We start from the raw sequence: 15,980 nt of genomic DNA, 5'->3' as shown, positions 1-15,980 counted from the left end.
CCCTCCAAAGCAGCATTTGTGCAGCTCACCAGCCTGCAGGCAGATAAAGCACGGAGACCACACTTCCCCAGAGACTTCAGGCACTGTCTTAACTTATCCTGACCAACACAACAAAGACTGTATTTGGAACAAACAACACATTTTATTACAAGAAAAGCAACAAAACCAGGTCATGATTTCAGAGCTCTAACACCTCTGTTGTTTTTTGTGGAGGCTTTATGTTCATCCTTTGCACTTGGGAGCGTTTCAATCAAATGCGATCCGAAAGCTGCGCTCCTGCTCCTTGCGGCGACTCTCACAGACTTTTGTCACCTCTTCCACCTTTCTCTGCAGCACAGCTGTGGGAGAAACAAGGGATTAATGTCACAGCCCAGAACACAACCCTGCAGAGTTTTGCTTGCAGGAGAAAGAAAAACATCTAAGTGGGGCTTTTTTGGTAAAACACCAGCAGATGCCAGGACTAACTTCTCATCAGAGGCCTCTAATCAGGCACATCAGGAGAATTCAAGACCAGAGGGGACAGTGCCACTGAAGGTGAAGAGGAAGATTCCTCAGACACCTTCAGGAATTCAGGGATGAACAACACCCACAAACATGCTCCTGCTTTCCACTCACATTCCCAAAAGGCTGCAGGATAAATCTCACCTGAGTTCTGGTCAATCCACTGCAGGGAATCCATGTGTGCATTCAAAATTTTACAGATCTGCTGAAGCTGAGCAGAGAGAGAAGGTGCAAGTCAGTTGTGAGAATGCATAAAAACCAAGAGGAGTCAAAGGCAAGTTTCTCCTTGCACAGCTTCCCTAAGGCAGCAGCCACTTTGCCAGGGAAGTGTGTGCAGCAACCCTGCTACTTTGCTTCTCCATACCAGCAAAAAACCTGCACAGTTCAGCTGATATGTCTGTGGCTTTGGCTTATTTTAATGTAGACTTAGGAACCAGCAGAACATTCATCACCTTAGGCATGGAGTGGCAAAATTTAAAATGAATGCAGAAAAGCTCAGTCTCCAATACCGAAGGGAGTTTTTTACTGAGAAAAAAGCTGCTGAGTACAGCCATAAGGAGCATCAAGATCAATACAATATAAATGATAAAAAATAAAAGTATAAGCTTGCAATTACCGGGTCACTCGTGTCTGCTGGGCCTCTTGTTGTGTTCAAGTGCTCTGTGATGTCCTTCAGATCTTGTGCCATGCGCTTCAGCTGAGCATCGATGTTTTCAGCCAGTTTGTAGCTGCAGAGCACACGGGAAGCAAGATCAGAATGTTTGAAGAGAGCTTTGAAGACCTGCTTGCAGTAACACCAACTATGGGCAATGAGAATGAGCTTCCACATCTGCAGCCAAGGCTGGCAGAGAGCTGGGAACAGCAGCCAGAGAAGCTCCATCACCCAGAGGAAGGGACTCCCAAGGCTTGTCTCCCTTGATCTACAGCCATTCAAGAAAGTAGAGAACTTCTGGAAGGTTTTGTGGGAACTGAAGGAAGCAGCAACCCTGGATTCAAGATTCCTTATCTCTTGAACCAGACAAACACTGCCTTTACCCTGCTATGATGCATCACCAAAGGCCTACGAGGAAGCTCATGCCACGCATAGTTCCCTCTGTTCTCACCACTTCTGTCACTCAAGAATCATTAATTTTCTGAGATTATGCCAAAATTAGTTACCTCTTCCCAGACAGCTGATTACACCAATATACAAAGAACTTTTCAAGCTAATTCAAGGGCTTCCACTCACTGTTCTAGTTTCTAATGAGCAAAATCTATGTTGCCATGAGTAAAACAAGATTAAATATCTGACAGCAGGCACTCATGGTTCAATCCAGACACCCATCCCAACTCTATCTCCTGCTGACTGCTATGACCACAGGACAGAGCTCATCCCTCATCCCCCATCCCCAGCAGATTTGTGCCTCACGTCCTCTCCCGTTCCTCATCGGCGTGCTGCAGGTAGATGGTGCCGCTCTGCTCCTTCACAGACTCCTCCAGAGGGGTCAGCAAGTCCTCCAGCTCTTTCTGCTGGGACAGAATGAAGTCGAGCTCCTGATCCAGTCTGCAAAGAGAAAATGCCAACTGCTTCCCTTTCATGTTGCACACATGGCAGAGCTGTCACACAAGCAGGCAGGACAGCGCAGAGAAGAAATTCAACCACTTCAAGCGCTCAGAGTCTCCTACCTCTTCTGATCAACCTTCACCTTCTCCACTTCTCTGTGTAACGAAGTGATCTGGAAACAGAAGACACTTCATTACAGCCTGAACACCAAGAAGTCAGCTTCCCAAAGAAGAGAGGTGTGAGGGAGAAAGCAGCACCATGCAAGTTCTACTGGAAACAAGAGACGGTTACATAAAGATTGACAGGCCAAAGATGGAATAAGGCAGGTTCAGCTTGGAATGATCCCCCTGAGAGAACTTGGTATCACAGAGCAAAGTCACAGAACACATTTCCAAGCCCCAAGGCCTAAAGGCCAGAACAGACACACAGAGAGACTGTGAAAAGCACTCGGGTAGAGTTCACACCTATTTCTTTCACAAGCAGAGAGTCCCCCTCGATGGTTGTTGCATCTATAACAGAGGCCTTTAAGGACCTGAGCAAGCAGAACGAGGTTCCACTGGAGGTCACCTCACCTTCTCCCCATTCTCTATCAGCATCCGGTCCCAGGCATTGACCTGTGTAGCTTGATGGAGGAAGTGCTTCTCTTGGTCTTCCAGTTCCAGGCTCCACTTGTTTATCAAACTCTCCAGCTGGGCATAAGTCATCACTGGGGGGGCACTGAGAGGGAGCAAGGTCAGGAAAGAGAAACACCACAACACTCATTTATTTCCCCTTCCTCCTCCAGATGCCAGCATGAACAGGCAGCAAGTGGTCAGTGGTAACAAAACACGCACCTGGTTGTGGTGGTTGTGGTTATGGCAGCTGTGGAGGTCACAGCTCCAATGGCACTAGTCGTAGTCAATGGCTTCAGATTCAAAGGAAAGCCAGAAGCAGAAGTAGTCCCTGGAAGAAGAGATTCAAGTCAAGCAACAGGAGAGGACACACCTGGTACCTCACAAACAGAGAACAGCTCCAGGGTACACTGCCCATGGCTGTAGGAGCTGCAGTAGATCCCTCTGAAGGGAGCAACAGCAAATCCCAGCTCTGTCAAGAAGGGAATGAAAACATCCCTTGCCCACACCCTTGTCAATCCCCTCGGTTCTCCTGGTAGAACCAAGAACTACCAGCACAGCCAGTTCCTCCCCTGCACCTTTGCAGCAGATGAGAGAACTTCTAGGTTTTCACAAAGAGATGGAAAAGGATCACAGACAGACTGTGTCATTTTTAGTTACTTGAGGGCTTTACAAATCAGAACTGCTCTGCTGCTATTCTCCCAAGTCAGGCTCCCTTCTCTTCAGCCACTTTCAGCATCTCCTCCCTACCAGTGGCAGTGCTTGTTGTGGCAGCTGTTGTTCCAGGAACTTTCAATCCAAAGCCCAGTGTCCCCAGGCTGGCTGTCCCCGTGGAAGTGGCACCAACTGTAAAGAGAAGACACCATTAACAGGTTGCATAAGGCATGAAATGCAGGGCCCCTTGGACAAGTTGTGCCCAGCCTGCTCCCCCCTCCCACTGCAGCAGCAGCAGCTCCAGCAGCCACAGGGAGCAGCAGCCACCTGCTCCTTTAGTGCCCCAGGGACAAACCTGCCTGGAGAGACTCACGTGAGAGGCCTGTGGTGGAGGAGGAGGAGGAGGCCGGGGCTGAAGAAGTGGCCACCGATGCAAACAACGAGGTCCCCGTGGAGCCCAGCACTGAGGTGGTGCTGGTGGTGGAGGCCGTGGTGGCAGCTGTGGATGTGACTGCAGAGACAAACAGCTCCATGTGTACAGGCAGAGCACACTGAGCTCCCAGCCACCGCACAACAACCCTGCTGGGAGGCTGACACAAACTGCCCAGCCACACCTGGTTCTTGGCAATGTCAGCATTTGAACCTCCTTTTCCTCCTGTTCTCCCTCCCCTCGCTGTCTTTCACAGTGTGCCCTTCAAGACTGTGCCTCCCTTCCACTGTGCTGCCCAAACAAGCACAGAACAGAATCTGGCATGTGGGACGCAATCAGAAACACAGGACACACTGTCCAGTGGCTCTAGGAGCTGCCACAGGTCACCCCTGCCAGGGCAAACGCACAGGAACAAATGCTTCTGGCCCCTCCCCACACCCCAGTGCATTTGTCTACTTCCAATAGCCAAATGCTGCCAGGAGGATTTCCCAAAGCCTTGAGGAATTGTTTCCTAGAACAGCTTCCTACCTCCAAGCTTGGTTCCAAAGGACAGGGTGGGTGCCTGGCTGGTACTTGTGGTCAGCGTTGCCGTGGTTGTGCTGGTGGCTGCTGTTGAAGGCAGTGCCCCAAAGGTTAGACCTGGAAGCAGGAGCAAAAGGAAAAGATGGATTTTCTTCCTCCAGGCTGAAGAGCAATTGCTCCCCACCACTGCAGACCCTGGACAGGCCCATCAGAAACAGCTCTGGCTCCAGCCCCTGGCTCCACTGTGCCCCAGCAGAAGGCAGAGGCTGCAGAGCTCCACTCCACCCTCAGATATCCCCATGCCAAAGGCTCCCAGCCCCCAGCTGCTCCCCCAGGCTGCTCCCCCACCTGTGGGCTGCCCCCCGAGGCTGAAGGGCGCTGCTGACGGGGTGGCCGCTCCCAGGGTGGCCGTGCTGGTGGTGGCAGCAGCCGCAGGGGCCGTGCCAAAAGTCAGCCCTGCGGACGTTGCCGGCGGAGCCGCGGTGCCGATGCTGAAGCCGGCTGTTCCCGCCTGAGTCGTGGTGCCACTGGAGAAGGTGAAGCCTCCTGTCGTCCCAGACGGAGCCGTGCTGGTGCTGCTGGTGCCAGCAGAGCCAAAGGAAAAGCCGGACGGGGCTGCTGCCTGACTCGAGGGTGTGCTGGTTGCAACAGGGGCGCTAAAAGAAAAGCCCCCCGTGATTCCAGGAGCTGAAGTGACAGCGCTGGCTCCAAAGTTCACTTTTGGGGTGTTTGTCCTAGGGAAAAAAGAAAAGAAGCCAATCTGCTTGAGGCACACGTCCACTCACGTCCACAGCTGGTCTTCTCCCTGACCATTTGCTGACAGCAGAAACCTCCTTTCAAAGGCATGCACAGCCAGCCAGGCCAGAATTGTGTCCCAATTCTGACAACAGACTCCATCCAGCTGCTGTCACCTGCCATCCCTCCTCTTTCTACTGACTCTCCCTCCATTACCTCCAGCCAGCCACCCAGGCATCCCAGGACATTTTATGGCAGCATACGTGAAGCTGCTCCTTCTCTCAGCTCACAATCAGCCTTTTTTGTTCTCTCTACACACGGCTGGCTTTTTCCTGCTCGTCCCCATTTGAGCTCCCTTCCCACAGCTGCCATCTGGCACGCTTTGACAGCGGCAGCTCTGCAGAAGCACTCCAGAACTCGCAGCCTTTCCTTAACGACAGATCCCTGCCAAAGTGCCGAGAAAACCTTCCGAGCACTCCAGATTGGGGTCAGACAGAACAAGACGTTTTCTATTCGGCGGCGGAGCTTTAGCGTTTCTTTGTGCACGCGTGTCCAGCCCAGCTGCAGACGGAAACGTGGAACATCTGCTTCCCAGCACGTGTAGGAGCTGCCCCATGTAAACACCGGCCAGGCCAGGTGCCAGGGCTCGCTGAGCCCCTGCCCAGCGCGGCGATCGCTGCAGGGCGCTGGGAAGTGCCGGGCCCAAGAGCCAAGGCTCGTTCCCTGCAGAATGGCCGGCGGAGCCCTGGCCCAGCACCGACAGCCCCCGCTCCCTCGCTCCCTCCCTCGCTCCCTCCCTCGCTCGCTCGCTGCCGCTGCCCGCGCCCCGCCCGGGCCCGGCTCTCACCCCAGCGGGAAGGCGGCGGCTGCCGGGGCCGCGGGGGCCGCGGGGGCCGAGCCGAAGCTGAAGCCGGAGGGCTGCACGGCCGCGCCCGGCCTGCTGAAGGAGAAGAGCCCGGCGGGCTGGCTGCCGCCCGCCGCCGGCGCCGCGCTGCCGAAGCTGAAGGCGGTGGAGGCGGCGGCGGCGGGCGCGGGCGCGGAGAAGGAGAAGCCGCTGGTGGCCGCGGTGGTGGCGGCGGCTCTGGGCGCGCCCAGGCTGAAGGCGCCGCCGGGCGCGGCCGCCCCGAAGCTGAACTGGCTCATGGCGCGGCGGCGGCGGCGGCGGCGCGGGCCGAGCTCCGGCAGGCGCGGCGGCGGCTCCGCGACCGCGCGCGGCGCGATGACGCCACCGGGCCCCGCCCTGCCCCGCGCCTTCCCGCCCTCGGCACCCATTGGTCAGTGCGGCCGCCACTCGCGGGCTCTCGGCTGCGATTGGTTGTTGGGGCGTGAGGGGCGGGGCATGTCCGCGTTGCTGTGGGGACGGGGGACGCGGCCGCGGGGCGGGACTGGGGACACCGGGACAGGGGACACGGGACAGGGGACACGGGACAGGGGACACCGGGACAGGGGACACGGGACAGGGGACACCGGGACAGGGGTGTGGGACTGGGGACACCGGGACAGGGACACCGGGACAGGGACACCGGGACGGGTGCGGGACTCGGGACACGAAGTCCCTCGCCTTCAGCACCAGACCGAGGGTGCGGGACAAGGGACACGTACCTGTCAGTACAGGTCTCATTGAAACAGGCAATATTAAATTAGGAACTTTTTTTCAATGTCTGCTTTCTTTGATCACTGCCTGACCTCTTTTTTCCTGTTTAAAACAACATCCTTTCATTCCAGAGGAATCTGCCCGTTTAAATTAGATCATTTCTGGGGAATTGGGTGGGTTTTAGTTAAAGGTGTTGATTGACTTACATTCCAATGTAACACTCCTAATAGAAAAATAAATTTCTTGTTGAGAGCTCCTGACATGTTGCAGAACAAGAAGCTTTAATTCCTTACTTAATTTCAGCTCAAATGCTAAGTGGAAAGAACTGCTGGAGTTTGGACAATTATCTGGATATTACTGAAGGAAAATTCTTTTCTCTGATCAACAAATTCCAGGGTGCAACCAGTTCATATGGCTCAATGGCTGTTAGCTGTTGAAGTTCAGCATTCCATAAAGCCAGATAAGATAGCCTTTATCACTAAGTCAAAAGGAAATCAGCTGGCTGTGGAGGCCAAGAAATAAGTTTTTATAACCTAGAAACTAGATAATAAAGGCTCTTTTCAACAGAGAAAGAAGCAATGTCAAAGTTATCAGCATTGTCTGAGGATGGAGACTTAGGAATGTGTTTGGCAGTTCAGTGAAAACACCTGTGCAGTAGAAAAATGATAGTTACATTTCTGTTTTAAACTCCTACCTACCGGATTTTTACCTTGTGCTTCAGGACACCAACACAAATGAACAATGGTGCCTAGAGAGAACTCCTAACACGGTTTCCATGTAACTCCTGACTGTGCTGGTGCCTTCCCTTGGAATCAGCTGTTCCTACTGGTCTGTGCTGCACACAAGGGTTACACTGCATTTCTCTGTGCACTCTTGTGGGACTACCCCACCTTCTCAGGCGCCCTTGGGTCAGAGATACCAGGCTCTGCAAGTAGAACCAGTGCTGAGGACTATGCTCCATCGAGGTTGGAGGTATCAACAAGGTCAAATTGACCTGCATTCCATATCAAAATCACTCCTGTGGAGAAAAAAAAAGACAGGTTATTGTCACAGGAACTCGTGTCTGGGAGGAACACAAGGCCCAGTGTATGGACATTGGAAGCAAGGACAGGTTACACAGGAAAATTAGGGAGCTGCTGTTCACCATTGCAGGGAGAAAATTCATGTGGTCAGAGCTTGATTGGTGTTCAAGCTTGCCAGCACTGTGAAGCACAGCAAAAAGGACTTATTAAAACATATTAACAACAAAAGGAGGATCAGAGATAACATCGGTCTGCACTTGATGAGGTCAGACACCTCACAGATAGGGACATGGACAAAGCAGAGATGTTTAATGCCTTCTTCACCTCTGTCATTAACATCAGTGATGGGCCCTGGGACCCCCAGAGCTCTGTGTTGGAGGACTGTGATTAGGGGCAGGATAAGCTCCCAGACAAAACTCAACTTGTTTGAGGCTTGCTGCTCCAGCTGGATGCACATAAATCTATGGGGCACCTTGGGGTTCGTCCCAGGGTACTGAAAATGCTGGGCCTGTCATCACACAGTCTCTCTCCATTATTTTTCAAGTCTTGGGAGCCTGGAGAGGTCCCTGCAGACTGGAAGCTGGCCAAAGTCCTAGTTTTCAAGACAGGCAAGAAGGAAGACCCTGGTAATTACAGCCCTGTCAGTCTCACTTCAGTGCCCAGTAAAAGAGAGTTATTTTTCTGGCCATTACTGAAAAACACTTGAGAGACAACACAATCTTTTTGTTTCCAGCAAGGAGCAGGTTTCTGGCTGAGTAAATTTCTCAGGATAAGCCTCTCATTATTTTTAAGTTTCGGGATGGGGGGAGGGTGAGAGCTGAGTATATTTATACATGTATGTGTGTTTGTGTTTCCAGCTGCTCTCTTTGATGCTGCAGGAACCCTTGCTGCCCGTGTCCTGGCAGAAGGAGGTGACCTGCTCCCACACGGTGGCACTGCTGGCCTGGCTGTGTCCCACACGTGTCCCCAGTGCCTGCCCAGGGAAGGGTCCTGGGAACAGCCCAGTGGACCTTGGCATCTCACAGAATGACAGAATCGTGGCCCTCTGCAGCTGCTTGGTGAATCACAGACAGATCTGGGTCACCTTCTGCTCCTCCTTGCAGGATTTTGGGGAAGGGGAAAGGCACCGGGTTACACCAGCACTGAAAACACTGTGTGGTGAGAACAGTCCAGCCAAACACCTCCTGTTGCTCCTGCTTTCCCTGCCTCAGCTCCTCCCCAGACCCCTCTTGTTTCTCCTCACTGCTGCCATGCTGAAACACTTTTTCCAAATATAAGCTCTCTGCACCTCCAAGCTCCATCCACACCTTTGCCCTCTAACCCTGTTCATCTCTCCCAACACCTCTATAACTCCTCCACACTCTTTTTTCCTCCCATGCTTTTGTTTGTGCCCACATTCCTGTCCTCTTTGCCCAGTGCTGCATTTGAGGCCTGGGCCAGAGCACAGACTTGTAGGAAGGCCTTTCCTTTCCTGAAGTCAGGAAAACGGGTCAGGTACACAGGGCTCCGTCAGGTGCAAGGTCTGGTTGTGTTTGTGGACAAACAGCACGGACCTTGCAGGACCAGCATGGCTCTTCTGTGGCCATGCTGGACTCTCCTTGTGGCTCACACCCTGTCTGGCTCGGCTGTGGCGCTGAGCTTTGGGCCCTTCTACGCCATGAGGCACTCGGGCACCCATCGCTCCGATCAGCCCACGCAGCTGCTAAACTGGGTCCCTGCCTGTGTTTTCCTCTTGAGCGTGACTGTTTGTTAAATAATGTAGCAACACGAGGTTCCTTGAACTCGATTTATCCTGGGGTGTAGCCATGGGAACAGCCGGCGGGGCGGTGGGGCCGTCAGATCTGCTGCAAGGCTCCGGGTTAGCCTGGCTGAGCTCCTTCAGCTGATGCTGTCCTGCCTGGCAGCTTCGCTTGTTCAGGCTTGTTTTCTTAGACTCTTCTTTAGCCAGCAGCATGACTGGGCTTTAAACCTGGGAAATGTCGAGGATGATGGGGAGTTTGGAGGAAGATGAGGAGTTTGGGAGCAGCCAGATGTGACAAAGAGGAGCAGTTGCACCCAAAAGATGCTGCAACTCACTGTGCTGCCTGCAGTATACGGCTCTTGGGAAGAAAATAAGGATGAGTGCAAGTAGTTCAACGCTGTTCAAGCCTGTGCTTATTTCCAGTGCAGAAGCATCTTGAATCAAACCTGATTTCCTCCTTTATACCATAAAATGATGGGCTCCAAGGAGCTGAGGAGATGCCACCCTTACAGTCACATATTCCCTGTTCCTCCTGAAGTGCACTCTCTCACCCAGGCCATGGGTATGGAGGAGAGGGTGCCGGGGTGGCCAGCACATCATCACTTCTTTGACTCAAACACTTCATTTTACCTGGAAAGGCATGAGACCATGTGACAGAAACCAGTGCTCAGGTGGTATCACCAAACATGTGCTGCGTGTGTTGCCTGAGAGTCAGTGTTGAGCAACACATTGATGTGGACAGACAGTGCCCCATCCTGCATGGTGAGGATTGTGCCATGTCATTTCCCCCAGGGATACACTTACACCTTACCACAGAAAGGACTTTCTCTGTTGATATTGGAGGCAGAAAGGACATGTCTGTACAGCTGTGGGGTTTTTTTTGCAGTCTGTAGGACCTGTGTCTGATACCATTCCTGATATCTTGCTTGGTTGAATCCTGTTTTGTTTCCAGCTCATCTTTCAAGATTTCAGAGCTGTTTCTTTGACCTCTCTTGACATTTTCAGATTGTGCCGTTTACTGTGTTTTCAGGTCAGTGCTGCAGGTGGGAACACTTGAGATTGAAGGTAGCTCCCTTATCTCCCTCCATTCATGGTTTGAAAGCAGCTTTTCTTACCTTCATTCTTGTTTGGTGTTTTGCTTCTGACATCTCTCCAGCTGGTCCTCAAACCCCAGGCCTACACCCCAATTAAATTCAATTTTCAATAGAGCTGTTCAATGTAGGACATTGAATCTGTACCAGGATATTGCAATGAGCCAAAGTTATACTTTACCAGTGTTTGGGATGCTTGCACCAGTTTTTATGGTTGCATGAAATATGGTTTCTGAAGTACAAAATAGCAAAATAGCCAATGATCTTGGGAGCATCCATGCTTCTGACCATTCTAGGAAGTTTTATCCCAAAAGCCAATCATCCCTTGAAGCATCTACCCTGGGCGGGTGAAAACACAGACCTTTATTTTCTTCTCCAAAGCTGCTTCTAAAGCAGGAAATGTCCACACCTCCTTCAGACTTGATCTCAATGTTCTTCACGGCACATATGTGTAATCTTAGCTGCTGCTGCTCCTCCTCTTTGCATCTTTTTTTATTCCCGCCCATTTAAGTAGCTCTATGATCTGAACTTTATCCCTAACATACTTGACCTTATTTTTCAGAAGATTATTCACAGACATCCTGAGAGCTTTTCATGGCATGTGTCAAGCCCTTGGGCTAAAAGCTGTCTCCTGATTTATTCTTGCCACCCAGGGAAAGGAGAACATGTTTGAGTGATTGTCATGGTTTAACCCCAGTCGGCAACTCAGCCCCACGCAGCTGCTCTCTCCCTCCCCGCCAGTGGGATGGGGGAGAGAATTGGAAAAGTAAAAGTGAGAAAACCTGTGGGTTTAGATAAAGGCAGTTTAATAACTAAAGCAAAAGTCGTGTATGCAAGCAAAGCTAAGCAAGGAATTCATCCAGTGCCTCCCATGGCAGGCAGGAGTTCCAGGAAGGCAGGGCTCTGTGACATGTAACAGTGACTTGGGAAGCCAAACTCAGAATGCCTTCCCTTCTCCCCCAGCTTTATGTGCTGAGGGTGGTGCCACACGCTCTGGGGTACCCCTGTGGTCAGCTGGGACCAGCTGTCCTGGCCGTGTCCCCCAGCTCCTTGTGCCCCCCGAGCTCCTCAGTGGTGAGGGTGAGGAGCAGGAAAGGCCCTGGCTGTGTGTAATCCCTGCTCAGTGATAACTCAAACATCCCTGTGTTACCAGCCCTGTTTCCTGCACAGAGCCAAACCCAGCCCCACAGCAGCTGCTGTCAAGGAAATTAAGTCTGCCCAGCCAAGCCCAGCACGGTGATGTACAGAAAACAGACACTCAGGCGTTAGTGAGAGGAATGGGCTTTGCTGAATGAGGAGGTGGTGAGGAAAGGCCAGCTTTGATGCAAGCATCCATCAGCAGAGATCTGTGAGCCTACGGAAGCGTTCAACAGCCTGTGAACAGTTAGCAGGCTTCATATTCTCACCTCTCTATGTCTGACATCAGCAACAAGATAAAAATATATGCTTCTTACAGCAATACATGGGTCTTTTGGCATTTCTTGAGCTGATTTGTTTTCCCCAGTGTGAGGAAATAACGCACAAAGTAGTTCTGTGATGGAGCGTTTCCTAAATGGATGTAGCTTGGCAAACTGCAGCTACTAATTTTCCTTAGATAAGCTGGTATCAGAGTAGCTGGGTTTGAAATCTGGCACTTCTCTTCTGCATCTTTCAAAGCTCTCTCAAGGATGCCTGTGCCAGGAGTTGCTGCCAGAGGAGTTTGGAGGGATTAAGTTGTGTAGTGGATATAAACAATTATTGGAGGTGGTCAGAAAGGCATCTTCAGAGATAAGGATTGTTTGGCAAAGCCTTCTGCTCCCAGAGCTCTCAGTGTCCACTGTGCCAGCACTGTGCTGTGCCCCATGAAGTCCTGGGGCTGCAGCCAGCAGCCCTGGCAAGGCTTGGGGGGGACCCAGCCTGTCCTGCCCTTGGTCCCAGCATTGCACAGGGGGTGAGCAGGAGCAGGCAGCAGTGCAAGGGACCAGGGAAGAGCAGTGTTGTTTCCCCTCAGCTCACACTGCTGAAGGCACTGTGGCTCTCTTCATCCCATCACTGAGCTGGGAGCTTTAGTCCTGCATTTCCTGAGCAGCCTCTGCTTTGCAAAGATCTTCCATGGGAAAGGGCAGCTGCACTCGGGGACAGCTGAGGGTAAACCTGTCTCCCCACACAGGACAGGGCTGCCTTTGCACTGTGGTTTGTGCTGCTTATTCCCTTTTATTCCTCATGAGGATTTTACTCAGCACTGAGGCTGGGTGGATTAGCTGCCTCTGCCTGTGACCTGTGAGGTAAAACATACCTGTTTTCAGCTGCAGAATCCCAGGCAGAAATCAGCCCTGTGGGACTCTGGTCACCCTAGCACAGCAGGGAGATGGGATTCCCTGAGCTTTGGGACGGAGGCCAGAACCCTCAGCAAGACCCTTGCTTGTGAGCAGGCCCTGGGTGTCAGCTACAGGGACAGCTCTGCCCTGACAGGTGGAAATTTATTGTGTGTTAACAGGATCCTGGCAGCTCTCTGGGCTGGGCTATGGGGACTTTGTTCTGGGAGCTGCTTCCAGGGGTTTTGTCCTGCCCCTTGCTGAGAATGCCCCTGGACCCAAAGCCTGCTCTCCTTGCCATGAAAACAAGGAGCTAATTGTTTTTCTCCCTGATATCTCTTCCCTGCTGCCTCCCTGGGCAGCACAGAGATGGAGCCAGCCTTGCCCCGGCCAGCAGCCAGGCCTGGGGTGGAACATTCTGCCAGTTCACAGTCTGAAAACATTAAAATAAAGGGTGTTTGGGAAGGGCAGAAGGCTGAAGAGGAGATGTTCAGTCGTGGGAGGATCAGAGGCTCCCAGTGCTCTGTGAGATGCGTGCCTGTCTTCTGTGGCAGCTGGGGAAGAATCAGAGGTAAAGAGCAGAGCCCTAATTCCCATAAAAGTGTACTGGAATAGTTCAAAGAGTAAGGGAGCATCACAGTGGATCCAGGGATAGATGAGGTCTGCCCTTAGCTCTGTAATGCCTACAGAGTCTCTGGGCTTTTCTGTGCTCTGAAAAATTGTGCCCACTGCCTCAAAAGGAAAGGGCTAAACATTTGGGTAATGAAAATGCATCTGTTGGAGAAATCTTAGGAGCACTTGCCAGGTAGAGCTGGTGCTGTGGGACTTTGCTCCAGTGACCTGAGAAACCTAGAGAGACAGCTTTTCTGGGAAAGCGAGTTGGAGGCAATAATGCTGCTTCTGACGTGAGTCTTGTTCTGCTTTCAGCCTTTTTTAGCAGGCTGGACATCCCAGAAATAGGGGGTGTTGTAAGTTCTGTGAAAAAAGACACCTGACTTGAGGAAAGATTAGTTTGCCAGTGTGGGAAAAACTTCATCCAAAGCACACAGTGAAATCCTGAGTAGAGATAAAAGGCAACCCCAAAGCTGGTGAAGCCCCCCTGGTTTCTCTGCTTATGGGGTGATTTGTTCCTTCCAGACTCATGGTGCCTAGCAGAGAGCCTGAAGGGGCTCAGCTGTGCCTGGGGTCTGATCATCTTCTAGGTACGAACCTTTGTTAGCAGCTGCCAGAACACTGGTGCCCTTGAGCATGGAGGTGACAGGATGGCAGGGAATGCTTGGCACGACTGCAAAGGTGGTTGCAGCTCTGTTTGTCCGTGTTTGGGATCCTCTGGTCTTCCCCTCTCCTGTCCAGCGTGGTGCTGTGGAACCATCACTTGGTAGTGGAGCTGTTGAGGGTGCAGAACAATTTATCTGCAATTCTCTAAACCAGTTCTCCAAAGCAGATTTGGGCAGATTTTGGAGATGGAGTATGTTTTCCCTAATATTTCTGTACAATCTGTGGAAGAGGTTGTGTTTGTACCACTATAAAAATATGTCTTGCTCACTGAATTGGTGACTACAAAGCCTTTTTTTTTTTGCTACTACAGATTGCATGTACCTGAGGTTTGCTGTACATGAGATCACTAACCTGAAGCTCCTCCAGTAGAGATTAGACTCAAATTATTATGGAACAATCTGATTGTGATGTTAATGCAGTGCCTGGAAGATCAAACCTCCGTGTCCTCTCCATGGGTATCAGGTTTTGTGAGATAAGCACCTTTTATAACTCTCCTGATAGATTCCTGAGCTGTTGTTCAAAGAGGAAGTGCTTTCTAGTAATCTCCTTCGGTGCACCCAAAGGCCTCTGTCCCCTGCAGTGTCATGGAGTTCATTCTGCCCTGTTTCCCTCATATCTTTCTTTCAAGACAGGAAGATCCTTTAAAGTGCCTTTAAAAACAGGTCTCTGGGCAGCTGTGGAAACCTGTGAGTTGTGCAGCACTTTTTCCCCTGATAGAAGGTGTTTTCCAAAGAGGAGCTTGTTTCTCACCTCCATTGCAAGGTCTCCCACCAGGACCAGAAGAGCCAGGCACCAACAGCCCGTGTTGTCTGCCCTGACTCCAGACAGAGCCATCCCATGCTTTGGAGGCAAAATGGGAATGCAACTGCCAGCTGAGCACCACAGATGCCCAAAGGTGAATCCATGAGGCTCTTTCCCGGGCTCAGGGGCATGGTTGGGGTGGGGAATGCCTCTCCCATTCGTACCAGTGTGTGACTTGAGCCCAGGCTGGGAGTCAGGATTTGGGCTTTCTGGGAGCAGTCCCTTCAGTTGTGAATCCTCTGCTGCTCCAGAAAAGGCTGCTGCAAAGTCATGGGCAATCTTCCATATCTGCCCTGGCTTGCTGAGGGGAGAGGAGGCTCTGACATGGTGTGGGAGGCAGCTGGGAGTGTGCTGTGGCTGGGGAGAGGGTGGAGGAATGTGCTGGCCCTTTCCAAGTGCCTTGGCCCATCAGGAACTTGGCCTGAATTTCCTTCCCCCTCCCATCTCTCCTATCTGAGCAATTCCTGGGGGCTGTGGGCAGAGATGGGCCCTCCCAGCACATGGCCTGATACTCCTCAGAGAGCTTGCATGGATTATTTGCTGCTGCTTCAGGTCAGCTGTGCTAGGCAGAGATGAGATGCAGGTTGGGAATATCAGAAGGAGCTCTGCTTGCTTGGAGGGCTCCAGAGAGGCAGGGGGTGTCTGATCCTGGTGGGTCTAGGGCAAACCTGTGCCTTTTTTTACCTGGACATCCCTGCCCAGTGCTCTGCGCAAAAAGAGGCTCTGCTTGCACCTGGGGCAGTGCTTGGTGGGCAGGGGCTGGATGCAGGGGCCTTGGAGAAGGGCTGTGCTGTTCCCTCTTTGGAAGAAGAAGTTGTGACTTGTTGCATGTTGCTCGTGACCAGCTGATGAGGTTGCAGTCCCTGATCCCAGGTTGGCATGGACTGAGTGTTTATAGTACCTCTATTGCTTTTGAAGATAAGGGCACATTAGTATTTTATTGCCCCGTTCCTTCCACTGAGGCATCATCCAGAGTGAGAAGAGGAGAGGGGAAGGACTCATTTCCTTATGACAGGGGATTAGTCACTGCAGCCTGGCCCTCCAGTGAGGGCTGCAAAGCTCCCCCACTTCACCACACCAGCCTGCAAGGTGAGGGCTTGAGATGGAGTGAGCTCTTCCCCACCCAGCCCTCTTCCCACCCCTGCTTTCCCCCTGGCTGCCCA

At 52.1% G+C, this 15,980-nt stretch overlaps 1 protein-coding gene across 2 annotated transcripts; it reads right to left on the bottom strand.

The window, feature by feature from the left end:
- Positions 1-122: 122 nt before the first annotated feature.
- Positions 123-6,234, bottom strand: LOC111929189 (uncharacterized). 2 transcript variants are annotated; one of them, XM_086850998.1, is made up of 12 exons: positions 5,844-6,234; positions 4,610-4,995; positions 4,268-4,378; positions 3,683-3,820; positions 3,406-3,501; positions 2,878-2,986; positions 2,617-2,761; positions 2,167-2,216; positions 1,910-2,044; positions 1,118-1,229; positions 646-712; positions 123-338 (listed from the first exon to the last, which is right to left on the bottom strand). In XM_086850998.1, the coding sequence occupies exons 1-12, from the start codon at positions 6,137-6,139 to the stop codon at positions 247-249; spliced, it is 1,737 nt and encodes a 578-aa protein (XP_086707124.1). In that variant the 5' UTR covers positions 6,140-6,234; the 3' UTR covers positions 123-246. The 2 variants fall into 2 exon arrangements, with proteins under 2 accessions (XP_086707124.1, XP_086707125.1); XM_086850999.1 differs by lacking the exon at positions 5,844-6,234 and adding an exon at positions 5,213-5,288.
- Positions 6,235-15,980: the final 9,746 nt, after the last annotated feature.

Source organism: Cyanistes caeruleus, chromosome 14, assembly GCF_971803275.1.
Source record: "Cyanistes caeruleus chromosome 14, bCyaCae1.hap1.1, whole genome shotgun sequence".
Classification (NCBI taxonomy): domain Eukaryota; kingdom Metazoa; phylum Chordata; class Aves; order Passeriformes; family Paridae; genus Cyanistes; species Cyanistes caeruleus.
Note: the sequence above shows the minus strand (reverse complement) of the source record. Positions and strands in the feature narration are given on the sequence as shown.